The sequence below is a fragment of the Pteropus medius genome, unplaced genomic scaffold (assembly GCF_902729225.1).
Source record: "Pteropus medius unplaced genomic scaffold, Ma_sr-lr_union100, whole genome shotgun sequence".
Taxonomy (NCBI): domain Eukaryota; kingdom Metazoa; phylum Chordata; class Mammalia; order Chiroptera; family Pteropodidae; genus Pteropus; species Pteropus medius.
In genome coordinates, this window is record NW_024349801.1 from 27459250 (window position 1) to 27487004 (window position 27755).

General features: G+C 37.0%; 2 protein-coding genes across 15 annotated transcripts in view; both read right to left on the reverse strand.

Moving 5' to 3' along the window:
* MAPKBP1 (mitogen-activated protein kinase binding protein 1) overlaps positions 1–4379 on the reverse strand; it is a 50445-nt gene extending 46066 nt beyond the window's left edge. The window contains exons 1-2 of the mRNA XM_039888440.1: positions 4231–4379; positions 3484–3703 (exon numbers count right to left, since the gene is read on the reverse strand). Coding sequence (XP_039744374.1) covers positions 3484–3600 — 117 coding nt within the window. The 5' untranslated portion in view covers positions 3601–3703; positions 4231–4379. The remainder of the gene's footprint in view (positions 1–3483; positions 3704–4230) is intronic.
* Positions 4380–6502: 2123 nt separating this feature from the next.
* Positions 6503–27755, reverse strand: part of MGA (MAX dimerization protein MGA) — a 79318-nt gene continuing 58065 nt past the window's right edge. For 11 of the 14 annotated variants that reach the window (XM_039888427.1, XM_039888429.1, XM_039888435.1 and 8 more), the window contains 9 exons: positions 24532–24822; positions 22846–24350; positions 19926–20053; positions 17597–17648; positions 15258–15464; positions 14269–14380; positions 13772–14005; positions 12606–12782; positions 6503–11783 (listed from right to left, as the gene is read on the reverse strand). In XM_039888427.1, coding sequence (XP_039744361.1) covers positions 10507–11783; positions 12606–12782; positions 13772–14005; positions 14269–14380; positions 15258–15464; positions 17597–17648; positions 19926–20053; positions 22846–24350; positions 24532–24822 — 3983 coding nt within the window. In that variant the 3' untranslated portion in view covers positions 6503–10506. The remainder of the gene's footprint in view (positions 11784–12605; positions 12783–13771; positions 14006–14268; positions 14381–15257; positions 15465–17596; positions 17649–19925; positions 20054–22845; positions 24351–24531; positions 24823–27755) is intronic. The other 3 variants (XM_039888438.1, XM_039888432.1, XM_039888433.1) reach the window with 3 other exon arrangements.

Sequence of the window (27755 nt, forward strand, 5' to 3'; positions counted from 1 at the left end):
CTCCTCCATGAAACTCATCTACACAAACTCTTCTTAGAGCCACATGTTAAAAGGCTCAAAGTACCACTACACCATCAGGCAGGAGAAAAAAATGGGGAATATGAGAGAGAGAAAAGGGGAGAGGGGGCAGAACATGAGAATTAATTAGACTTGTATTCATAAAAACTGAGAACTAGAAGAAAGCTGAAAGTCACCTTGCCATTATTTCCAGAGGGATAATATAAACCCAAATTGGATTAAGAGCTATTAAGGAAGAAGATTTCAAAAACTCCTTCACTTAACTTTTTCAAAACCTAACAACCCTTCAGCACAGGGAATCCTTTTTTACCCCTAATTTAAATCTTGCCTGCTCGGCTTCAGTCCACTTCTGTCCTTTGTTAAGAGAGAAAAACAACCTAGCTCTTTCAGAAACTTTCAGAAACTTTAAGAAAAAAGGGGGAGGATTAGCTACCAAGAGCACATGCATTTGCTTCTTAAGGAAAACATAGCCTCAACTGAGATGAAAGGTTGAACTGACATTTGTACAGGATTTGAAGTTGAAGAGTGTTTACAACTGACAACTTTGAGAGTTTTAGTTCATCAAGACTCAGATCTGCCATAAAATATCAAATTACTTTTTTCCAATGCTATTACACTACAGAGACTTCCTTCCCTTAGAAAAAGTTTTAAAAAATCCCAGCTCTCATCTACTCTAATAACTTAAAATTCCCATCTCTACTGGCTCTCACTTCAGCTTTTAACTGTATTTTAACCATATTTTTAAGTAGGCCTCACTTGAATTAAAAAGCCTTTAATGAGCACTACTTTCTGCATATACATACTTCCCCCTCTCTCTTATGCCCTTCACACCTATCTAGGCTGCATCTCTACTTCTTTTTCAACAGTTTACTGTTTTTAATTTTGATTTATCTTCTAAAGAGGTCACAAACTCTTCCTGATTATTTTTTATTCTTTTGGAATTCCCAGTTTATCCCTACTACATTTGACATCTTTAAATTGTTCTCATTTATTCAATTAGTATTTACTGCATACCTTATACTGTACTAAACAGTGTGGTGTAAAAAACATGACCCCTGACTTTATGAAATGAAGACACACACAAAAGAACAATTAGGGACTGGTTCCAAGGTAGTGGGCTGGTCAGAGAAGGCCCTGTGGCTCCAGTAAATATAGAGTGGGATCTAAAAATAAGTGGAGAATTTGGTAAAAAGGCTACTTTACATAGAAGGAACAGTGTGATTCAAAGCAGCAGGCCATGTGAGGTAAGAGCTGCATAAAAAAGCCCTCTGTCATTTCCTTCTTTGTCCCCCACCCCAAAAAGACATAGGTCTTTTGGTCTTCAAATTTTATTTCAGAGTTAGTTATCCATGAATCACAAGCTCTCTCTGAATACCCACAGCCACCACACATTAGAGCAGCTGACAAAGCCTTACACACCAAGTCCTGTGCGGGTTACCAGAAGGTAGGCTTTTAGAATCACCTTAGGTATAGTCTTTCGTAAGGAGTGTGGCAAGTCAGGCAGCTGTAGAGTTCTAGGCACACAAAGACAAATACAACTTTTGGGTGCTAAAGATATGTATCAGTACTCTTGTTCTGTCAGACTATTCAAGGGTCATTCAACTTCAGCTAAGTATTTCCTTCATTCACAGCTCTAGGACAAACAAAGCCATTTAAAGAGTCTGAAGCACTGAATCCATATTTTAAAGGAAATTTAATGGTGGTACCGGGGATGCCTTTTTCACTGTTTTCCTGGAGAGCTTCTCTTCCCCTCTTGCCTCAGGACTCACAGTTCAAGCAGCCCTTCTGTGAAGTCTTTCCTAATTCCCCTAAGCTGACTTAGGTTCCCTCCCCTGTGCTGCCATTAACACCTGTTGCACACTTCTAGGACAGCACTTACCACATCATGTTGTAATTATTTGTCTGTAAGTCTAACTAGCCACAAGCTCTTTGAGGACAAAAATAATGTTTTATTCATCATTGATTCCACACATAATAGGCACACAATAAACATCTGTTGAATGCATTAATGATGAATGATATGGGAAGATTTAAAGAATGGTAACCATACCTTCTGAACCACAGACCAAAATTACAGTAAGTATTAACACTAAAGACTAAATTCCCATCATACATTTATACTACCTATACCACTCTTTGTCAGAAAAAGAAGCCAAAGATATGAGAAGATTGCTCTAATAGTGCCGGTCGCTGCCAAGTTACCGGTCGAGAATACGAGTGCTTGAAGTACTAAGAATGACCCAATACAAAAGGAAGAGTCATATCTAAGAACATTTATAAATTTCAGGCTCATTCCCCTGTCTCTGGAAAACATGAAAAATTATTAATGAATAAGAATCCTTGGAAAAGTCACTATCTCCACTGTCATGGAATCTTGTGGCCAATTTTGACTTAATATGACCTCTGATGAAATATATAGGAAAGCCATTCACCTTATGATCAAATCCGAGTAAGGTTCTACAAAGGGATAGGGATCTGAACTAAGTCCTCCCGTAATCCTGCCATGTTGTACATTAGCACTCTAAGTCATTTCTCATCTCTAAAGTGATACAGGCGAGGCAATAAAATGCTGCTGTCTCAAACGCCTCTCCCTGTGGCAATCCTGTACCACACAAGGCTACTGTGTTTACAAGCTGCTAATAAGACAGAAAAGTCTAATCCAATCCTGTGGGAACAAAGTCCTGGATTCCCTCAGGGATTAAATAAATTTAGTCTACTTTTGTATTCCCGAAGTTGTGGGGCTCAACAAAGTTAAAGAAAACATAAAGAGGAACACCCAGACAACTAAGGTGATAAAAAGGGACTTGGCTTCTGGGGAACTTCTGCAGCAGCAAAGTGGAATGTGGCTCTTGGCATACAGTGAATGAGATAAGCAATGTTCAAGGGCAAAGAAGGAAAACTGTTTTGCTGTCAAGTATTTCACTCCTTGCATGTTATCATTCCTAAGAAGCCAAGAAGCTCCAGTTAAATTAATCTAGGTTTCTTGAAGAGACCAATAAATTTGTTTTGACCCCAAGCAAGAGCATTTGCCAAGCCAGTACCTCAGACTAGGTCTTACATAACCTAGCTGTGACACTACCACTTGCAGCTACATTAGTCACAGCTTAGCCCTTCATAAGATATGTGGTCCCATTACCCTCTTTCAAGAAGAGAAATTGAGTCATAGCATATCAACTGGCTTCCTCAAACACAGACTTAGTTTGTACTGAGGCCACAACTGAACCTGGGTCGCCTTTCTCCTATTCCTCTTTTCAAAAATGAATCTCAGCATGTCCACCCCGCTGATCTTTTTTCCTTTAACCTAAAACGTCACTGCTTTCTAGAGAGGCAGAGATGCGCACACCTGATCCTTTAGAACCAACAGGAGCTTCCAGTTCTTTTCTTTCTCAAGAGGAAGGAAAAAGAGGAACATGGAGCAGAGGAGGGGAGGGTTGGAAAGGGGTGGTTCTCAATATCAGGACTCACCTTGGAGCTGAGGTCCTCTCGCCGGTTTCCTGCCTTACTCCTGCGTAGTTTGATGGATGGAGATCGCAGCAGGTTCTTGATCCGGCTGGTAATGGTTGACCCTTCAACAGCCATCATGATGAAGAGTCCTGGGACAGTTCTGGCCCTATCTTGGGACTTGTTTCAACAGCAGCACTGCCCTTCCACTCCACAGAGTCTTCCAGTATGCCTTCTCACTGACCTGAGATGGCAGAGGCCACCTTACCTTCTGCAGCTCTTATCTTTAGGTATTCCCCTTTCCCCTCTTATCCTCCGCTGTCAAGCCCTGCACTATTCCTTACAATGTCTGAAGGACAGACCCGTGAAAAGGGGGGTAAAAAAACTCTGAGCTGTGAAAAAATGCCAGGCCCATGACTGCCAGATGCGTTTAAACTGGAGAGATGGATGGACCCCTAGTAGGGCTAGTGGCTGGCTGGTCTGGTCCCCGTTAATTCCCAACTGTTCTCATGGCAACTGCTGTGCCCAAGGAAGGCGGCCACCGGGGAGCTCCTGGGGGGGAAGGGGGTGCTGAGCACCTGTGCCGGGGGCTGCAAGGACACTCAGTGTGCTGTGGCCCGGCAACCCGTTCTGCCACGGGAGTCTCCCTCCCCCACCCCTGAACCTCTGGAGCTCGCTCTTGGCACTCCACAGGGACCCTGGGCCTTTCTCTTCCACCTCTCTCAGAAGCCCCTGCTACTCGCCAGCGCCCCCGTTCGGACCCAGCCTCACCAGCCCTGGGGCCCGGGGGCCGCGCCGCTCACAGCGCCCTCAGGCATCTCGCTCCACTATTTCAGCTCCACGGCCGCGACGGCAGCAGCAGCTATGGTGGCACGAGCGGCTCAAAACGCGAACTACTGCCTGGGCCAAGTTACGGGCTGGGTAGGCGGAGCCGAGGCGATGGGGTGTGGTCTGTAACTTGGAGGTCATTCTGAGAGTGGACGAGTATGGTTTGTGGGGGCGGAGCCAATGAGGGAGCCCGGAAGCAGAGAACCTGGGACTCGAGAACCACGGATTCCGCACACGCAGTCGCGGGTATAGCTTCTTAGTAGAGAAGGTCAACACAACATGGCTTCATAATTGAAAGAACGAAGCCTTTTATGGTATCATGAGGCCTGGTCCCCCTGAGTACTGCATTCCCCAGAGCCCCAATAAGACAGTAACCACGCCCCAAGGGCGCCACAGTTGGTAGTTGATCCGCCCGAAGGACCAGAGCTGAAGCTAACTCCTAGCTCAGACTTAGAAGATTGAGACACAGCCATAGGCTCAGCTCCCATCAACCCCAATAGCTGGGACTTAAAGTGGTTAGAACAGCCGCTCGGCAGCACGTTGACTTACGTGTAAATGACTCTCTGGACTCTTTTCGACTGTTACTACCTGAATAACCTGATTGGCCATGATGCAAGAAAGGGGAGGGAGATAATTGCCTGGAAAACTTTTAGGCGTTTGAGGGGGAAGACAAGTCAATGTGCCCATGGGACACATTTGTTTCACGGTTTCTTTAGCCTCCAGTGTCCCATCGCGCTCTCACACAGAATTAACCAGGACTTTCTTTAGATCTTTTTCCTTGTCCCTGTCAAAATTTACTCGTGAAAATTTTCCCCTAGTACTGCTACTTTGAGGAGGTAACTGCCCAAGCTTGCTGACATCGCATTTACTGACAGTCTAACTCTTGGGGGTCAGGGATGAGCACAAATACCTTTACAATATTATTTTACAGGTATCTCAGGCTGAGTTTATTTTCTAGGAGCCTGACTTTCTGCCTCCTTGCTACTTCAAGATATTGCCTTATGAAAGGGTTAGCCTAAGCCAAAAGAGAAATCAGTGATGTAACTGCCTTACTGTCCAAATCCTTGGAACCCCTGAAGAACATTAGCAAGAGGGAAGGACCACTAAACCCACTGCTGTGGGTCCTGTTCAGCTAACTGGCAAAACAAGTATGTGCTTGTGTGTATTGTAACCAAGTATTAAAAGCAAAATCTGTAAAGCTCACAAGTTGACAAAGATCAAGAAGTCACCTCTTAGAAAACCAACTGGCAATAGCTACCAGGGGCATGAGGCTTCCCCTTTCCCTTCAGCCATGCACTGCAGATGTAATGAAAACTGGAGTTTTCACGTTTCCCAGACCTGGAAAAATGAGGTAAGAGTCACTAGCCACAACAGTATGAAATATGGCATTGGTTCCTTCAACTCTTTGCTAGTCTGGGATTTTACCTCTACAGGGATAGGAACCAATATCACACTAGTAAATGGTGCCACCTGGTGTCCTTACTTGCGTGCTGCAACCTCAGTAATTTCATCCTGAGTTGTCCCTCATTCTCTCCAGTTTTGTCCACTAGTGGTTTCTCACTCATGGCCAGGTAGATGGGTTTACAAAGTTGTCATTGGTCACTTCCTGTCAACGCTACAGTGGTATATCCCCTTTAAAAAGTTCCCCAAATTAATCTCACCTGAAGCAAAAGTTGCAAAGGCAAATTCAAGCTCTTGCTTCCATTGTCTATGATGATCTTGGGGAAAAGCAACCGAAAAGTGTAATGAGTCTGGATACTTTCAGTCTAGGGATAAAACTACATTTATTTTTAATTCTTCACAATTTAGTTCAGCCTTTATTGTCTAGGTATCAAGCAGCCTCTGAAGTGCCAATATGGGAATAGGCTGTAGGCTGTTCCAAGTTTCATGAATTCCTCAGAAGTCTCAGATCCAGTGTGAATAAAAGCCTTATTCCCTTTTCTCTAAATACTTGCCATTCCACTCTTCAAAATGCAGGTGACCTTTATGTTAAGTAATTTCACCCGCCATATACTATTTCACTTTTTAGTCTGCTTATGTATGTCCTAAACATGTATACATAGTTGTCACTCTTAAATACTGTCTAGGAAAAGATATATACACTTGTCTGTTTTGCACCTATGCTCATTAGACCAGATTTTTAAATTCACCCTAACATGCCAATAGGTGCAATCGAAAGATACTGGAAAACTAACAGGCTAGAGTAAACAGTTGCTCATCAATTCAAATATTTATTGAGCACCTTTACATGCAAGGCACTGTAGGACAGCTGAGACCAATGCTTGCAGTTGGAAACAGGATGAATCTCAAAACAATGCTTCCAAGACTGCTTTTCTATTTAACAAAATCTCTTCTAATCACAGAGTTTACAATAGAGAATTTAGTAGAGCTTATCAGATATGTCTCAAAATTCCCAACTCATTCCATGTTTTAGTCATCTTACAATCCACACACACCTCCATCACTATTATTCAACACTTACATATTGTAGAGAAGTTCAACTTGAATCATACCTCAGTTCAAAAGTTGTATCAAATTTCAAATTTCAAAAATTCGTTTTTGATTAATCTTTATTCCTCCAAATGGCAGTCTGTATACCTCGGCTTTAATTTTCTCTTTATCCATTCATGTTCATGTAAAATTTCATTAGAGATAATACATGAAATATTGATGCCCTTACAAGCACTTTCTCCAAAATCAACAATTTTGTGCAAGAAATGTATTGATTCTTGGTTATCAATCATTCTCTATAAAAGCACCTGAAAATGTGCCTCTTCTGTGCAGTTTTTAAAATCTTCTAGGAGTGAACAAGGGTTATCACCATTTTTTATTGTCTTCAATTTACCTCTCAATTTATCCAATCCCATTCCATCTGAATATCTCAACCAATATAACTAGGAAAACAAAAACCAAAACCTGTACTACTAAACCCTGCCCCAAATAATGTGTGAATTATGTCTTCCTTCTGTGTTCAAAATATTTCCAAACTTGTTTATTGATAGGCCTACTTTCAGGCATTTCATCCATAATTCTGTGTGGGAAACCTGTATTTACCATAACATTACACAAAGTAATTTGTATGAAGTTTATATAACTGGACTTGATCTGTAACCATAGAGTATAGTTCAATCTAAAGACTCCTTTAATAAATTCTTTTTGTAAACCATGATACTAATTAACATTTATCTTGCTTTAAGAACACCTTATTGTCCTTACCTGCTAAGACTGTTTATGTCTTGGTATTTTCCAGGGTAACAGGTATATTAACTTGCACAAATTGGTACTACGAAGCTAGCCTTTCTTCCTTATAGAACAATTTGAGACACACACTTGCCGTCAAGTTGTACAGAATTCTGAAGTCTCCATGTAAAACATGCTTCAAGGAAAAGAACACCAAAAACTTCCCCCAAATGGCATGTCAGAAACTTTGAAAACAGTTAAGGAATTCTTATGATAAAACTATTTCAGTGGCACCTCTCTCAAATATGTCTCCAGACATCAGGATTCTCTACTCCAACTCAGTATAAACCTCCCAACACCAAGTCCTGCTTTAATTTTATTATAACTGATTTATTTATTCCAAGTTTATACATTCTGCTTTCCATTCACCAAATTTCTTTTGTTCTTAAGTTTCTAAAAAAATAGTCATTTTTCAAAAGCAGAAAAGAAAAGATATATATTTAATATATAAAAGAAAAGGCTAAATCTGACATAATTATATTCTTAAAAACATTCCATTTATTTACAGATGTATAAAAAGGCGAATTATTGGTCTATTGAGATCATGCTGCTTATAGAGTTAGGGTGAGAGCTCACGCTTCTTCTGATTCCTTAACTCCTCTCACTCAACTGCATCTTTTATATTCACATGTAATTTTCATAGACCAGTTTCTCCTGGGGTAAGGTTAAAAGGTAGGAGTTATTGGAGATTTTAGATTTCTATCAAACTGCACGATTGTTCTGAAGACTGAGCCCTCCTCAATAACGCCCTGATAACTTCCTAGTTCTAAGAGGTCTTGAAAACACCATTATCCTGGGGGTTTGTAATGACATCTGCAGTATTCCTTGAACACTGGAAATCATCTCTTATTTCCTTTGTATATCTCTCATAAACAGAATCACATTATCTTCCCATCCAGACTGATTATTACCTGTTTGTCTATAAAAAAGGGAACAGTGTTCAGAGCAGAATGGTCCTTCTTTTCCTGAGGATTATTCGCTCACTTGCCTGTTTCTTGGCTGACCCTCAAAAGCCTAACACGAGCCTTGGTAAGTCAAGAGGAAATGTGAGGACAAGACAAGCAAGGAAATAATGGAAAACTGCTATACCTGGATTAAAGTACTAGCTTCTCCAAGAACAATTACTAGCAAGGAAGACAGGTGCTGGACTCCTTGGCTAAGGCATTGAATGAAATATGCTGAGTAAAGAGGAGTGGGAAGGATAATGAGAAAGTGAGGAGCATTCATCACCACTTCAAGCCTCTTCAGTAACCTTAAGAGGAGGGAAGGTTAAATGCTAGATGAGCAAGGTCTAGAAAGCCAAATAACACAAAATCAACAAAGAATTTGCTCCTACTGCAATTTGCAGAGGAAATTTTTCCACCCTTTTTCAATCTGTTGATTACCAGAGTTACTAGAGAGGGAACCAACCATTGAATTCACTGGATAGAACCATTCCAAAGCTGGTCTCACAACTTAGGTCTGAAGATATGCTGAGTGGGATTTGGGATAAAGGCGGCAGGGGATGTAGAAGAAATAGCATCACCTAGGCACAGCCCAGGCACTGGAAGCTCTTGTGTTAGTGTTTAACAACACAAGCAAATCCTGTCAATTGAAGACAGACATGGGTTACATTCCAAAAAATTATTCAAGAAAGGCAAAATGCAGCAGCTAAATCCAGTCTATACATTTTCAGAATAGTGATTCTTGCCCCCAGGAGTTTCCAAGAGACTCCTCAAGTGCACCATGATTATTTACAAACTAGATAGGAAACATTTCTATACTCAATACAAATCTCATCTTCTAGGTTGAAAACTTCAGCCTTTGAGAAATCTATGAAAACTATACAAAAATATAAATTATCTTTATCTTTACAGGCTGTCAGTCCTTCATACCCTGACAGCTAATGAGTGAAAAAGCTCTACAGATCATTGAATCCACGGTAGCAGATAATAAAAAATATATCTTGTGATTCAAATACTGCCTTATTTCCCTGGTAAAGAGTGCCTACTGTGACTTTCCTTTGCTTAACATCCTGTGTAGATAATAGTGAATGAAACCTTCAAGCACCAGAAGACTGGTTTGATTTGGGAAATCCAGCCCCACAATTTATTTTGGCCACTGTCTCTGGTCTGGTGAGGGAATGCTTTTCATTTTAGCTGTTTCTTAAGTGACATGATTTGTGAAAGGGGAAGGGCTCCCTCTATGCCTACCTTCAAAATGTGTACACACACACACACACACACACGCACGCACGCACGCACACCAGGTAGAAATTCCTGGTACCGTGAAATGGTCTTTTTCGACGCCCAAAGACAATAAGGGAGAACTAGTATATTTTTTAACATCTCAAAATAATTATCTTAGTAATAAAAGTTAAAAGCATTCCTACTTTACCAGGTTTGAGTTGGTAATTCTGATTGAAAAGGTGAGGGAATGGAAGCTACGTGGGATATGAAAAAAGAGAATTTTGCTGAATGACACGAAGTCCTTCACTTTGGTATTCCATGGTACCCATCCCTCTCTCCCCCTACTCTTGAAACACCAACTAGAAACTATTTCTTCTGGATCCCTCTGCACAAGTGCATCACATTCCTTGGATTTCTGACTTAAACAACGGCTATCAACTACAGTTCAGTCCATAGCAAGTCCAAAGTCCCAAGCAACTTCTCTGGGAAGGAAGAACTAGGAAACACTATGGACCTATAATCTTGTTATGAATTCCTTGTGTAAGAGGGGCACCTCGTGTTCAGTAATGGATCACATCTTCTTAGAGAGGATGAGGAGACCCAGCACCACAAATGAGGTAACACATTTTAACATGATCAGAATTTCATAGTAGTAATTTCTTACACCGAGGTCAGCACCCTACCCTCTTTCTCTACCATTATCCACTGCATTAAAGTCAAGGATCACAGTTCCATGACACAAATAAACAGATGCCAGCAGAGAAAGGTGGTTTCCTCTCATAGCTTGGCTTCTGCCTGAGGACAAATAAGTTCATTTCCCTGCAGAACTTGGTGAGGCCCCAGAGTTGCCCAATTTGGCCACAACAGGTGCCAATGTAGGCATCACCTTGCTCTCCCGGCATTCCTGATCATTCCCTGTTAAGTTTATTTTGTGTCCAACTGACCCAACTTTGGCAGCTACAGGTGCCAAGCAAGGCATCACCTTTAGACTCTGACCATCTGAATCACTGGAAGGATTAGCTACTTTTAAACCTAGAGGTGCCAACTTTGGCATAGGCCTCCACAAAGTATCTGTGCTGCTGTTCTCTGGGCCAGCCTTCATGTGTAGAATGGGAGGTGAGGACACACTTTCAGGCTCCGCAGGGATACCAGAAGTATTCTTCCCTCCATCACTGGCTTTCCTGTGGGAAAGAAGGGAGTCCTTTATCTCAGAGTCAATAACAATCTTAAGGACATCTGGCTCAGAGGCTGTTTCTGTAAGTTGTTTTTCATTCTCAGAAAAGTCATCATCTTCCAAGTGCAAGAGGAGGGGACTAACAGAGTCACTCTCCCCTTGTACATCAGGCAACTCTTTCAAACCAGTTCCCAAGTGGCCAACCTGGAAAGTTGCTCTGTGTCCAGGAGGCAGCTTACTTATAAAAGCCCGTCGAGCATCCCCTGGGAACTCTGTATCCATAGCACTGGGTAGTTCTGCCATGCTAACAGAGTCATCATTTAGTTGCTGATTAAGAAAGGCAATCTCATTAAGCAGAGAAGTCAGTGTCTCATCAGTATCATCCTCATCTTCCATATTAGTAAGCAGTTCGCTGGGATCCAGTGCTGCTTCCTCTATAGCTGATGCTACCTTTCTCAGTTCCATCTCTATGCTTGAGTCTTTAAGATCTTTCATCTTTAATTTATTAAATGGAGACTCCTTTGGCTTCAGTCTCTCCCGTCTTGATTCACTCTCTTTCCATTTATACTGATTTCCTCTCATGTCGCCAGAAATCTTTTGGGGTAAGAACTCTTGTGCTTCTTGCATACTGGAAACATCAACTATTTGTGGAAAACCAGAATCTTTATTTGCCAGAAAAACCTGTGTTGTACCCAATGCCATTCTGCCATCTCTATGGTTGCCTCTGGAAGAGATTCTACCTGAATCTTCAAAGGAGTTCTCTTCATTCCTGACAATGTTTTTCAGGTGGTCAGGTGGCTTACCATCAGGAACTTCATGAGAATATTTGCTGCCACCCATATCTACCAAACCTCCCTCTGTGGCCAGTGATGTCACATTAACAATTCTTGGCATCATAAATAAGTCGTCATTTTCTAGGGGGGAAAAAAAATCATTTAGATATACAGTGGTAAGCATCTCTCTCTCATTCATACCTAATGAACACCTCAAGGAACTATAGTTAAAATTTACCAGTCTACTTGTAAAGATGAAATATTAGACTTTAAATTATGGACCTAAACTAACAAGATAATAGGTAAAAAGTAATCAAAAAAATTCTTTAATATTCCATCATTAATAAGCTCTAATTATTTCATAGAGATGCTCCCAAGTTAATTCTTTATCTCGAGGCAGATATGCATCTTCATTCTGTTCACTCCATTAACTGCTATTCTGAAGGGAAAAATGAAGCCCTTTAGCCAGAACTATAAAAGAAAGAATGACACCTCCAGACTGGGTTTAACAGTATTAGTAAAGATATTCTTTTACCTTAATAGGACTTTAGATGCCTAGAACCTAAATCATCAAAGTGAAAACTGTTTTCAACTCTACTTCTTATCCCCCAAAACAAGTGGTGCTCAAACGCAGGCTGATAATGTAGGAATGCACCACCTCTGAGTACAATATAAAATTGACAAATATTTATCAATACTAAAACACTGCTTCATCTCCCTTTTACTCTCACATCTTTTCAATTCTTTTCCTACTGAGAAATAACTAGATATCACAAGAGTTCCGAACCCCAGGTAAAAAGGACCAATCAATACCGTAAGATGGAGCCCAAATGTGTTCTAAAAAGAGGGACATCTCTTACATGTGAATGCAATAGTTCATCATTACAGAACACATTTAAAGGCTTTCTCTGTTACTGTGAGATGCCAGGTGTAACCTTTTTTCACTATCCATAGAAGACGTACCTGACTGGGCCACAGCACTATTGGCAACTTGAGGCTTCAGATCTGCTTCTAAGAGAGCAGAAGAAACAGTTACCACTGGTCCTGAGAACAGGGGACCTTTTAAGGTGAGCAACTGCCCTTGCGGAGTCATCACGATGTTGGCAGAGGAGTGTGGAGTATTAGAGGGTGAGGTATTTTCTGTAAGAAAGATCAGAAATTAGTTAAGGATAAAAAAACTTCAACTAATGCTACTGTAGCCTAGGAGTCTAGGAGACATCCCAAAACCAAGCACTGACTTAACAGGCAAGAAATAAATTTCAAATGTAGTTAGGGAATCTCAAGTTGGAATTTACTTTCTGAGCCACTTTTCACTGAGTAATGGTTACCTGTCCACTGATTCTTATAATGAACAGAATTTCTTATTGCTGAGGAACAAAGCTATGGAACCACTTTTTCAATGGAATGCTTCTGATAGTCTTGATGGTGAATGTGGATGAAAGTACACACAATTCTATCCCAGGCTTGCTTTCCTATACACCTATAACAAATTACTTCAAGTTTCTAGACCTTGGTTTTTCCATCTGTGAAATGAGGTAACTGGACTTACATGATCATTAAAGTTCTTAGCAATAATATCACTTGATTTTGCAATGTTAAAATTAAGTCATTTTTCAGTATCCATTGATACGTTCCTAGCTGATTTAATTAACCAAATTTGCTGGTTCATACATTGGGCTTATCCAAAGAGTAAAAACGAATATACCACTCTCTAAATATATAAACAAGTAATTAAATTTTTAAAAATTTCCAAGTTATTTGTCTCAGCTAGAGACAAACTTCCTCAACTTATGAGCACATCTGCTGGGAAATCAAGAGTTCATGTATAAAGTCGGAAAAGATAACAGCCTAACAAAATACTCACTAAAACACTAGAAGAAAATATATGACTGTAACCTGCTATTAAAATTAGGTCTTAAATGTTACCAAGAACGGTAACTTCTTAGGATTTGCTTGAGTGTGAAAACTAGAAACCAAAATCTAATGAAGTTAACGTTCTACTTTTTATACAACTCATATTTAATTAATTCAATTACAACTAAAATTATGGCCACGAGATGTCCAGTCCACTAAACTCAACTAAAATGATGCTCATCTACATTAAAGAAATCAACGAATGTCCCTCATACCTGTGGCCTGGTCTCTTTTTCTGGAAAGAATCAAAGGTTTCCCCTTCCTGTTATTTATAAACATCTGTCCAAGATCTACAGATGATGCAGAAGATCCTTCCTGCTGTTTGCTAGTTCTGGGAGACACATCAAACTCATCTGATCCCATCTTCTTTTTTCTTTTTTGTGCCTCTAGTGCTTGTTGTTTTGCATAAATATACTCTAGCTTCTTCAGGACCACTTCTTCTGTCTTACCTATAGGTTGACAGGGAATAAATTGTCACTCTGTATATGACTTCACATAATAATGAGAAATAGAGTCAACTGAAATCCAGTTGATTTAACTGTATTCCCCAAAACTATGGAAGGCAAGAGTGATTATAATCCAGAAGAAACGTCCCACCCGGTCAAAAATTAATTCTGCTGTTAACTCTGAACCAAGCCTTAAACTAAGTAGTACCTAAAAAATCTACTGAGGATTTCTCCTCACTAAAGCTGTTATCATTCATATATCTCACCTGAAAGAGATGATACTTTCCGTATCAAAATATTCCGTTTTCGAGTCAGGAGATTTTTCTGTCCTATTAATTTGTCTGCCTGATCAGTTAGTCCCTGAATTTCACTGAATGCCTAGAACAGAAATAGTAATATCACGTCAATCGATTCACTCTTTCCTAAAAGCGAATGAGGTCTACACAGTTTCTTTAAAGAAAAAATTTAATCTAACATTTTAGAGAACTTTATAATGCCATTAAAATAATTCTTGATGTTTCGGAAATTATTTTTTGTTAAACTGCAGGTTTTCTGGCTTATACTTCTAAGAAACATGATTATTTCCAAAAGGAATCAATAAGTGGTTAATAGGTGTTTCCACTACTATAAGGTGATACAAAATTTTACTCTGCTTTAATTTTAATAATCAACTTTAAAATCATCTCCTAGTCTAAGTAAAAGCTGGATGAAGTAACTCTGTTCTAAGAGGAAGACGAATGAATACTGCTTGCCTTGTAGTTACTCTTCCAACTTTTACTACTTTAAAAGTAATTTAAATGAAAGTGTCTTATATATTCTATATGCAAACTTAAAATTTCTGCTAGCTTGAATATTTCAGATTTTCTTTTAAAATGAATATCAACTGTACTGACATACATAAGTAGTATGTTAAAATATCACTTATGTTGTGCTTCTTCACTGTGATAAACTATTCTAAGGGTTATGGAGAACACCAATGTAGAGACTGTGCTAAAGAGAGCTTCCCAGGGTTTCTGACTTTAATGGAAGACAGGACAGCCCTGCCAATTAAGAATCTAGCAATGAATAGCTACTCTGACTCAACACAAGAACTTTCTCCCCTAAAGAATATATTGGGCCTTCACTAGTCCACATTCAAATGTTAAATACAACTCTATCTCAATCTCCCTCATATGCAAATGTTTTCTCTTCTCCTAGCATCTCTAGAAGACTCTCTTAGTCAAGCTCTTATTTGCCATTTACACAGAACACTTACCCTAGTGAGAATGAGACTTTTGGAGACTTTGGAAGAATGAAGTAATCCCAATGTGATCTTCAATTTCTCAAAGAGATCCCTCATTTCACCACGCCTGCGCCGCTCATTGGCAGTGTGTGTCCGGCGATAATAAGCAAATGCTTCAGCTTCTTTCTGTAGTTTTTCACTCCAGTAATCAGGCTTCAGTTTTAGAGGCATCGGAGGAGCCTGTCCAAACAAAAGATTTCTACCTAAATATTTTTCACATGTACCTTCCCTCCTCCTCCATCCCAAATAGCACTGCCCTGTATCAGACACAAACCATCTTCTGTCTGGACTATTCTAACAGCCATCTTACTACCACTGTCTATTCTACCTCCAAACCTACTTCGACAGTGTAAATTCTTAACATTTAAAACTCAAACTTTGCATTTTTCAGAAAAGCCTTTCTTGACTCTCAGGATGCCTTAGACTCATTTTTTATTTATTTCATTTCAATTTTTTAAATTATTTACTATATAGACATAATAGATGCATATAAGATTTTAAATATAAACATTTAAAAGGCTTAATAATAAAAAGCAACTGTGCCCTGCATCTGTACAGGGGTCCTCAGAAAAAACTACTTTTTGATGCTTTTAGCTACCTTTCCTGGTTCTTAAATCTATACCTATATAAACGTGTTTATTTATATATATATATATATATATATATATATATATATATATATATATATATATATATAAAAACAGTAACGTAAGCCTATTTTCAATTTTCAATGCTATTAACTTCCTGCTACAAAGATTTAGCTCACACAACTCTTACATCATCCCATCTTCCTAATATAGATATATCATTAATTTTACTTCTTCCATTGACCCCTTTGCAACTTGAATGTAATTCTATTTCTACCTCTCATTTCATCAATAAACAATATCTCTTTGTAAAATGACGGTATCAGCACTCATTATTCTTCTCCTTATTTTTTCTTTCTTCTTTAACCTCCCAATCTATTATCTGTACTTACACATTTTTCAAGACTGAAATTAAGTCTTCATACTTTATTAACAGATTATTAAAGTTTTAAAAAATCATTAACAGTGGCTACACTATTATGACAATGTGAATATGATTCATACAAAGAAATGAATAAGTACATTTCCTGTCTTCCAGTTTCTTGTTTGGTGTTTTTCCCCCTCTGATGTTTCTAATTGTATTCCTTTTCATATGTTTGCCTTTACCATAACCCTGCCAATACCCCAAAACTCTTATATAAAAATTACTGTTTTTCTGAAGTTAAACTCACTGAGCATTACCAGTATAAAAGAATAAAAGATACAAGATGGAAAATTAGCACCGAGTTTAAATATAGCAAAACGCTATATATAATTTGCATGTAATACTTAATAAAAACAATGGATTATAGAAATAAGCTATTATGAAATTCTTATATCTGAAAAATGTTTTAGAATAAAAATAAAATGTAGCAATATATACAAAATAATTACAAACATGTAAATATGTATCATATGACCCCCCAAACCAAACCCAAACTAAATCACTCTGATTTTTGAAAAGACCTGAATAACACCCTCCAACTCAATCCAATCTCCATCATTGTCTTTATCTCTTAAGACAGAATAAGAAGTGGAAAATGGTTTAAACAACCAAACTCCCTTCTATTTTTTTTTTTTTTTTAAGAAAAATCTATCAACTTTCAACTTTAAAATTCCTCTTTTTTTTGGCTTTTTTCTTGGTTTTCTATACCTTGCCTTAACAAAGACTATTTTATTACTTTTTTTATAATTTTTTTTATTGTGGTGACATTGGTTAACAAAATCCAGTAAGTTTCAGATGTACTCCTTCCATTTAGTGCTAGTAATGCTAAAGAGAAAATCTTGCTTAATTATGGTTTAATGATATCATATAGTGAATACATTTAATAAAATCAAAGGTTTATAATTTCATGGCTCCTTGAATTGCTAGTCATCATTTCAGAGAATAATTAATTATTTAGGTCATTGAAAAGCATGAGCCTAGACAAAGAAGAATGCCAGCTTGTTTTATATCATATCATTACATTATAAAATTAAAATCCATATGGAGTTTATGAAAATTGATAAGCACTCCATACCCATTTTAATTCTAAATTATTCTATCATTGGGGGGGAGGGGATAAATAGAGAATTAAGAGAAAAAAAGCATTAATAGTTTAATTTCATTAAAGGGAAAAAAGCTGATTAACTGGTAAGATTAGTCCTGAAAAATGTTATATCTAATATAGTTAATGTCCTTAACTCTAAGAACAATTTTATCAATTTCACTAAATAAGTAATTATTTTTAAATACATTATAAATACCTTTCGACTCCTTTCAGCAGTTTTTTCATCTGCAGAGATATGGGTACGGCACCTAGATAAAGACAGTATTTTCCAATATCTTACTGAAATTCAATAATCTAAGACCTATTTTCACAGCTATATTAAAACAAACCATCCCAAATTGTCTAAATTGTAACTAGCTTCTTTTTTCCAAGGTCCACTATGTGGCAATATAATTTATTCAACAATATACTTTTTTATCTAAGAAACAGTGTCCAAATATAATCCCTAAAACTACAAATTATTATTTTCAATCATAAAATATTTCAGACATACAATACTATATAAACAAACATATAATGAACATCCAGGTATGCATAACGTAGCTTGAGAAATAAAACCTCTAAAAAATTATAGGAGGATCCCACATGCAGCCTACTCAATCACATTTCCTTCCTTCTCACAGGTACACTCCCAAACTGAGTTTACCATGCAAATCTTTACAGTTTTATTAGGAATGTATGATATATCCATACACAGAAAATATTATGTAGCCATTTAAAGACTATATTACGTACAGTATAACTCTCAACTGATCTGTTTCATCTATTTTATCTCAGACATGTTGATGTATATAGTTCTAGTTCAATCATTTTAACTGCTATGCAGTATCCCAAAGTGTGAATTTTCCCCAATTTTTTTTTTTTTTCAGAATGTTACTAGGTTTGTTTCCAAATTTTCACAGTGCTGCAATGGATAGTTCCATACATGACTCCTTATACATATGTGTGTGCTTTTCTAGGGTATATACTTAAGAGTGGAATGGATGGGTAGAAGAAAGGCATGAACATCTTCAAATTTAGTAATGCCACAGTTCTCTCTCCAAAGGGGTTATTACAAGTTACACTCCCCACCTGTAATATGTTCCTATTGCTCCACAACTAAATAGCAGTGCTATCAAAATTCTCAATTTTGCAACTCTTATGGGTTTGTGAATTGATAAAGTCACTGAAGTTTAATGTGCATTTCCATAATTACTTGTGAAATTGAACACATTTGCTTTGTTGACCAGCCATCTAGGTTTCCTCTTCTGTGAATTGCTTGACATACCCATTACTAACTTCTCTAACTGAATTATTTTCTTACTGACTTGTAACAATTATTTTATATCCTTGATAATAATCCTTTGTCAAACACCTATTACAAATATTTTCCTTATAGTCTAAGTTTGCCTTTTCACTGTTTTCATGGTATTCTGACAAAAAATTTTTAATTCTTAACAATCTGCTCTTTTATAATAGTTTGTGCTCTTTTTGTGTGTTGGTTATTCTTGGCCCTCCATTATAACATGGTAACTCTCCATTTGATGAAGTCTTCTTCAGTGTCAGTAACATTTATAAAAGCTTTGCACAACTTTGGTTTAGTCCCAAACAGATTTTTTTGTTACTACTAAAAATGGTAGTAGTTTTTAGATTACACTTTTTTGTTTGTTATTGTTTAAGAACACGATTTTAGTATGCTGAACTTATATCCAGCCAATAAAGCTGAAATTGAATCTTTACTTAAGTTTTTAAGAGATTTAAACTCTTTCAACCTTCACATTGAAGAAAACTATTAGGACTTCTCCCTCCTTATACGTTCTCAGCATCACTAGAGATGAAAAATTACTCTTTCTTAACTCATTGCTACTTTATATGGTAGTTAATGAGATAAAAGAAAAAGTACAGTGTCTGGCACAAAGGTAAGAACTCATCTCACCTTTTCTTTCTTTTTCTCACACCCCAATCCCTAATCAATATAAGGCTCACTAAAACAGAAAATGGAATAAATTTTCCTGAGCAAGTTGTCATGTCCTCTGTATTTCCATCTCATCAGCTGAACAGGTAGGAAAATTTTCCTTTCTGTATCTCACCTGTACAAGTAAGCAAATTTAAAACTTAATGCCTTATTCTTAAAAGACAAAGGAACTAATAACCTTTGCTGAGCAGTCCACTTGTGTCAGTTATGCTAGCTGCTTATATTAACTCATTTAACATTTAAATGGGGGCATTTTCCTCATTTCATAGGTAAAGAACCTACAAATCTGAGAAATTAAAGACTTTGCCCAAGGATAAATAGCTACAAACTAGCAAAACTATTATTTTATTACCAATGTGTCAGGCTCCAAAAGCAAATGTTATTCACATTTACACAGTCTCCTAGAAATAACCAAGCCAAGTTAACCACCTCTGAATTTCAGCTCCTCTCACCTACACATCAGAAAAAAGCTAGAGGAATAAAGGAACCAGGTCAGTTACCCAGAGCACCCAACAGAACAGTTTTGTTTATGGTCGAAAACAACAACAATTCGTGGAAAAATAAGACTTACGGCTGTTTAAAAGTTTCCATGTGAGCAGCTGTGGTCTTCATGTGGGCAACATTAATTTCCTCAGAGAGCTCTTCTACAGTCTCGATGTCCACCTGCTCTTCATCCTCAATGAACTCTATACAGTTATCCTGAAATACAGCATTCCATCAGTAAATAATGTACTGGGAGCAAACACACCTATACTTTTCAACTGAATGCTCCCCTTATAAAACCAACCAGTGCCAAGCACTGATTTTACACCATGAGTACTGACAATTCTAAACTTGTTAATCATAAGGAATTAACTCACAAAGCAACAACCAAGAACTAGATTATAAATCACAGATATATATTAAATAGACATCATTAAACTAAACAGAATCCCCAAAAGGCTATACTGATGCTGCAATGTTATTTCTAGTGGACAAAATTCAAGCATGGATATATTAAAGCTGCCTACATCTTAAAATTAAATAGCAGTAAAATAAAATTTGGCAAGTGGAAAAGAGAAAATTTCAGGTTCTAGTTTAAGAATGCTTCATAGCTAACCCCGTATTAGATTCTCACAAAAACATACTCAAGCCAATTACAGAAAAAGAATATAGCCCAGACAGTCTTCTAAGTCTCTCAACTTTACAGAACAAGGGCTTTGGAAGAATTTTAGATACCAAAAGAAGCCCAGGCTTCTTCTACTTATTATACCAAAAAAACAAGTCAATCAGTAAGCATTTATTGAGCACCTGTCACAGAAACTCACTGTATATTTTATGTAACAGAATATACAGATTATGAGATGTGCAGATATTTTTAAAGTCCACCTTTAAAAGTAGTGTTTACTATGCCAGACTCTAAACAGGGAATAGATTATCTATATTAATACTGTACCAAAGAGGTACAACTCAAAATAAGGCATCTTAATCACCTTAATAATTCTATGTTTAAACTTGTTGGAAAAATTACTTACCCCCAAATTATGGGCTCCATAAGGCTGATAGACACTAAATGCAAGCCATCATTTATGTTCTCAATTTAAGCACAATTTAAACAATGTATGATAAATTTAAACAATGTAACAGTGTATATTAAAATTAACTCTAGAAAGCTAAATCAACAGAGTCCCAACAGAATCTAAATAGTCTGAATAGTAATATAGGTAGATGCTTTATAGTATTAAAACTGAAGAATTTCTGACTACTGCATGGCTTTAACTTCAGGCCTTTGTAAATAATATCCAATAAACTTCACAATGGAAGATTTATAGAGGCTATTCACAATTTTCCTTACACTATTCCAATATGGTAATCACAAGCATAAAGATATCATAGGTATATACAGGTACATAAACACAATGTAGAATTTAGATTTTAGAAATCTTTTAATATAATGCCCTTACTTTGAAAAAGGTCAGCGTACCTTGTATGTCAGAGTCCCTATTAGGAAATTCAAGCAATGCCACCCTGTATGATTAAGAAACTCCTCTAAAGGTTACAGTAAGTCAGTTCTACTGACAGCAATAGTTTTCACTGGTTTTAAAGTTGGACTGTTTTCGTCTGATGCTTATCCAGGCTGACATACAATGGGAGACTGGAAAAAGATCTGCAATCTAACTCCTAAACTCAGTGAGTTCAGATTCTTCAGCTGCCTAGATATCTGTCCTCAAAAAGGATTAGGCCAGGGATAGAATATAAGGCAAATACTACAGAACCATCCAATTATAGAACTAGATCCTCGTTTTACAAATGAGACAACTGAGGTACAGTAATAACCAACACAAAAATATTAAAATATTTAAACATTTTAGTTTTAAAATATTTATCTTTTTGTTATGTTTTATCTGCATAAGGCAGTTAGGCATTAACACAGAAGGACCAGGTAACACAAAGGCTAAACGAATCTCAAGAAAGTGAGTTTCTAAAACAAAAAATTGCTTGACTGACAATCAGTGCATAAGGCCATATTATCTGCTCCTGAAGAGAGGGACTAACCCATTTAGATTTCGGGGCACCCCACAGGCAACTAACTATAATCTCCTTATGATTTAGAGCATATCTCATGTTAGGGGTCATCAAACCACAGCCCACAACCTGTTTTGTAAATAAAGTGTTACTGAAACACAGCTCCTATACTTATTCACTTACTATTGTTAACGGCTGCTTTCACGCTACTTTCATGTTACAACAGCAATTGAGTAGTTACAACAGCAAACCATCTAGCCTGCAAAGTCTAAAATATTTACAATCTAGCCCTCTACAGAAAAAGTTTGCCCAACTCCTGCCCTATTATTATACCTGACTCTCAATTACTTAGTTCAGGAAATACAACCCTAAATAAGAAGTCTACAAAATGACTTCAGAAATTCCAAATTATAAAGGTCATATTACAAAGGAAGATGACCAAAGTTCAGAATGTAAATTATAAAAACTAATTTTAGGAGTTAAAGAGCAACTTAAGGCACAGTTATGTTAAAATATTAAATGGTATTTTCCATTTTTCTCCAAAAAGAACCTCTCTCTTAATGCAGGTAGATAAGTTTTCCTCTAGTTCTAAGGTCACCCATTCCCTGGTTTCTTATATATCTATCAGATAAACTATAATTACTTTATATAGAAAATGTCCAAAAAAACTAACTGGGATCAAATGAGAACAGTGGTTTTAGGATTTCTCTTTTAAACCTAACCTGACAGGGACTCTCAAGCATCTATCCCCCAAAGATTTAAGCCAGCCTTTCCATAATATCAGACAAGTCTCAAAGAACAGTATAAGCTCAATAAATGTTACCTGACTGACACAGCCTAAAAAATACAAAGTCATTTAAACATGATCTAAATCTAGGCATCCAACTGAATGTATCAAGGTCTTAGTGATCTTCTGGAAAAGCTACTGTCCCTACTAAATCATTTAAATCCTTGAGGTTCAGTCACAACAAAAATGGGCTCACCACCTTTTCTACATCATCAACCTCCTCACTCTGGTAGTCAGAAACAATATCCACAATGTCATCAATAGAATCATCGGTTTTCTCATTCTCATCTTCCTCATCTTCTTCTCCCAAATCCAAAACACTGAAGTCAGCACTGCTTCTCCCACCCTTCTCTTCTTTTGGTTGTATCTGTTCTCCTGATAGCAGTAAATGATCTTGAAAATGTCCTTCCCCTCTGCTCCTTTTTGTAGCTCTCCTAGGAATGGAGATGGCTGCAGAACTAGAAATCTTACTCCAAGAATCACATTCAGTTTTTAAAACTCTGGTACTCCCAGTAGTTCCACTTTTCCCAAGTAAATCAGAGATGCCTTGTTCTTGTTGAAACACATCTGAATTTTCCTGACAAGCCTTTGTTTCTTTAATTAACTGCTCATCTGCCTCTTTCTTGCATTCTTGTGAAGTTCCAACACATTTCTGGGTCAATGGGCCCTTCAGGTGTTTTCTCCATCTCTCCTTAATACTGTCCTTCAGAGAGTCTCCACGTCCCTTCTCCTTGGCCTCTGGCTGTGGATCAGACTGATGCTCTGCCACTGTGCTCCCTGATAATCCGAGTTTACACTCTTCCTTGGAGATTACTGGAAATTCATTTGATTTTTCCTCTGGACTGTCTAATACTTTCTGCTGTTCCACTTTCACATTACCAAGTTGTTTTTTAAGCTGCACATTACTTACACTTTGGACTGTCATATTACTGGATTTTTCAGTAATGGTCTTAATTTCTAGAACAGTCAGTTTTTCTTTGGAACTGTTTTGATTCCTAACTGGATCTTCATCAACATCTTTACAGGCTTCACTTGTGTGTGATCCAGTGACACAGGAATGCTCAGAAGGTTTAAGAGTTTCAGGACCTTCTTCTGTAAGGGATTCTTCATCTAAATGATCACCCCCATCTCCCGAGGAATCATTCAGGGTTTCTTCTAAGGCAGTAGCTCCTGAGTTTTGCTTTATTACATTAGTCTCAGAGTCTATAGTTTCTCCTTCTGACTGTAGGACCTTCTTAGTCTCCTGCTCTCTTTTTAAAAAGCTTGTTTCATCTTTCTGGTCTGCATTCTGGGATTCTCTCTTCATCTGAAGAGAAGCAACATGTTGAAGAATGGAGCTGGGAACAGGTTTTTGTCCTGGGAGCTGCAACAAGGCAAAACTACCAGACTGGAGAGGAATGAGGCTGGCTGTCCCAACAGGCTGCCCTCCAGAGCTATAGGTTATTTTGGTTTCAGAGCCTGTTTTACTTGCAAAGCTTTGTGGTTCAGGAGGGGAAATCCTCAGGGTCAATGTACCAGACTGAGACACAAAACTAGGTCCAGAAGAAAGCAATGATGGTGCCTGAGTGAAAACGTTCACTGCTGGAGAAGACCCAACAGCCTGAATTACAGGACTCATAACAGAGAAAGCAGAGGATGAAGCAGAAGATGGTGGAGTCTCTGAAGGCTTGGAAGGAGTGGGTAACCGGATTCCCATCACAGACCCTGGTAAGAAAAAGAAGACTTTAAGTCACCATTACCCATATCAAGACTTCCAGGGTATGCTTTTCTTTTTAGACAGGCGATTCTAAGAGACTAAGAAAACCAATTCTGGCATATTAACATTCCATATGGCCAAATGATTCAACAGAGGAAAAACTCATCAGAGAGATCTGTAGTGTTATACCTGGGTTTCGAAACATGACAGGCTGTAAGTTAGGCTGGGTATTAGAACCTCGAAGCTGATGCAAAGGAAGAAGCTGGACAATCTGCCCATTAGGGTGCCTGAATAGGTTCATTCCACTTGGGCTCCTAATAGGCTGCAAGACCATCCGATGTCCTGGAAGTTGTGTATTTGACACAGGTCTAAGAGTAGGGGAACCCTGCTGCACTGGAATCAACAACAATCGAGGTCCAGTACGTTTCACTGGGTTAGGAGAGACCTGTGGAGTAGCCACTGGAATCTGAGGGGCATTTTCTGAAAAACAGGAAATGGAAACATAGTATTAGAATTTCCCTTTAACACATTTAAGAAAAAATTATTGACATAGGATCTGACCATGCTACAAATAACTTTTAATTTGCATTAAAAAGCTGGTGAAATCCTGTACCTCTATGATATGCTATGATATGCTAATTAATAGTCCTACAGCTGAAAACAATTTATCTTAAACCTAAATATTAACCAGACATTGCAGGACCTTACATTTAAACTGGTAAAGAAAAAGAAAAAAAAAAATCAATTGTCAAGAGGTGTATTTAAACAGATAATACTTCTGCCTAATGAAAAACATAGGCTGGCCTCTAAATCTGGATTCTCCCTAATGCTGAAGAGATCATTCATGATGAAATTCTCTTCAACTTTAAAATTCAGGCTGTTAACACTTAACTAGACTTATGACTTATGACTTAGTTTCACATATCATATTCAAATATCATAGTCAAAAACTAAAAATTATGAGGTATAAGAAACTTCTTGGTTTTTAAAATTCACTGACAAATAAGCAAAGCATAAAGATTTGTGGAAATTATTTTTCATAAGGAAAAAAATACATACCCCCAAAAAATGGAATGAAATTAAGAGACATCAAAGAAGCAGGGAAATAAAGCCTGGTTAGAAGAGGCAAAAGATAGTTTTAAAACAAACAGAAAAAGCAAAAATTTAATGCAGAAGATGGAATTAAAAGAGATTTCAAGCTATCAACAATATCTAAAGATTCACTTTAATGTTTGGAAGAGATATTTAAAAATGCTAAATCTTATCTACAGATAAGATTTCTGTAATCTTATCTACAGATAAGATTTCTGGACATGGGGATAAAGAGGTAGGAATAACAATAATAATAAGCATAAATGAAACTGGTCTAACATTACCATTCAAATTAGTGAACTTATTTAACATTATTAATAAATTTTCATTAATTTGTCACTAAATAGAAAAATCAACAGATTTAACATGTGATATCCTTTTAGATAGGCACCCTGCCCCATGAAACGTATCAAATTTCTACAAGAAAGTCATACTCAATATTAAAATGACAAATTATATATATAGAAGACCCGGTACTCTTGAAAATGAAATAAAAAACAATGACCCAACTGTCCGTGAAAAAGTGTACAATTTAAACAAAAACATTTATGTGAATTAAGAAACATGTTAGAGCATTAATTTCCTAAAAATTTCTACTTAAATTTTAGTGACTCAAATTACTCCAGTTCAGAAAATGAAAGCAGTCTTCAATACACATGGTAATAAATATGACATTGTTTACTGAAATGTGAGAAAGGCAAGAGAAAAAGAAGGTAAGTCAAATGAAAAAATCACAGATATCTAAGTGCCCAAGTTGGGATCCTCTTTATAAACCTAGAACAAAATTATACACACTTCCTTAGAAGTAGCAGTTATCTAGGTCAGCTCCATTTGTAAAATGGCATGAGAAAAATCTGTTAACATTTCCTCAAGTAATACATAAGATATTAGGTTTTAGGTGGCATATGGATATAGAATAAACCATGTCAGAAATTCCCCTTCCAATTTTAACCTTTTGATTATATATAAAAGTACCAGTCTTTATGTCTTTAATATTATGCCAGCATTTTCTAGCTTTCTTCATTAATAGAGCAAGCCATATACTAAAAACATATTATAGTAGCTAGCTAGAATTTATTATTTTTATTATTATTGTTTCCATGTGTTTATTTATGGGATTAACCTCTATTTTGGCAAGTAATGTTTTCCAATTACAGTAAATTGCTTTTTTAAAAATACACTTAAGTAAACAAATGAGTTGATTAAATAAACACACTGTCAATGTAGTACATGGGAATGAGAGCAAAATACACAAATGTATATTCGGAGTGACTGAAATCTGAGAAACAATAAACTACAAAAAGCTAAATGGCTTTATTAGTTTCATTCATGACAATTAAAAATATAAAGAAAGGTTGGAATCCATATGACCAGTTAAAATGACAAGATTTAAACTGATAGTTTTCTAAACCATATGTATGAAACCTTGAGATTCGATAGGAAATCAAAGCAGCTTCATCAACAATGACCTCACTTCCAAGATGATGTATTAAAATAACTTTTTATAATCTTTTTTATATATTTATTTATGAGAAAAAGCAGAAGATAACTCATTTAATATTGTGATTCACTTTTCAATGAATAATTCCAACTTATGAACTAACTCCCAAATCACTTCTTTCCTAAAATATCAATAGGGATTTGGACCATGTCACTAAAGGCAAAAATATTTAGGAATAAAAATATCAATAACCAAGACAAAATTGCTGATAGCTATTTATTTCCCTTTATTTTTTTAAATTTATTTTTTATGGTGACATTGGCTAATGAAATCTGGTTTCAGCTGTACATTTTAACAGTAAAGCATATATATATTTACATTGTGTTCACTTCCCATAGATTTCTGTCAACACATATTTGACCCCTTTTACTCCATCTACCTTCCCCTAACCCCCTCCCTATTTATTTCTCTTTAAATCCTGCCAAATCTCTCACTCTTTTCCACAGTAATTATTCTTTGAGTACACTAAGGAAGCTACTTACTTTAGCTTGTTAAATTAGGATAGAAAAACTACCAAGTATGGGCTATTTCTATATCAAATTCACTTAACCTAAGTCAACAAGAGAAAATATTTTTAACTAAAAAGTTAATAAACATATAATAGAGTCCTAAGCAAAGAAATACATCTCCTTATTTCTATTTCAATTAGTTTGTAAACAATAACTAAGTAGAATAATGTCAGTAGTATATAAGATTCAGGTTGATTCACAAATGATTTTTACTAGTCAAGGAGACCTAGAATTTTATTCCTCAGCAAGAAAGAAAAAGAAAAAGCCCTCAGCTTGGCTGCAGTATAGGCAAAAGCCCTGTGATCTCTTTT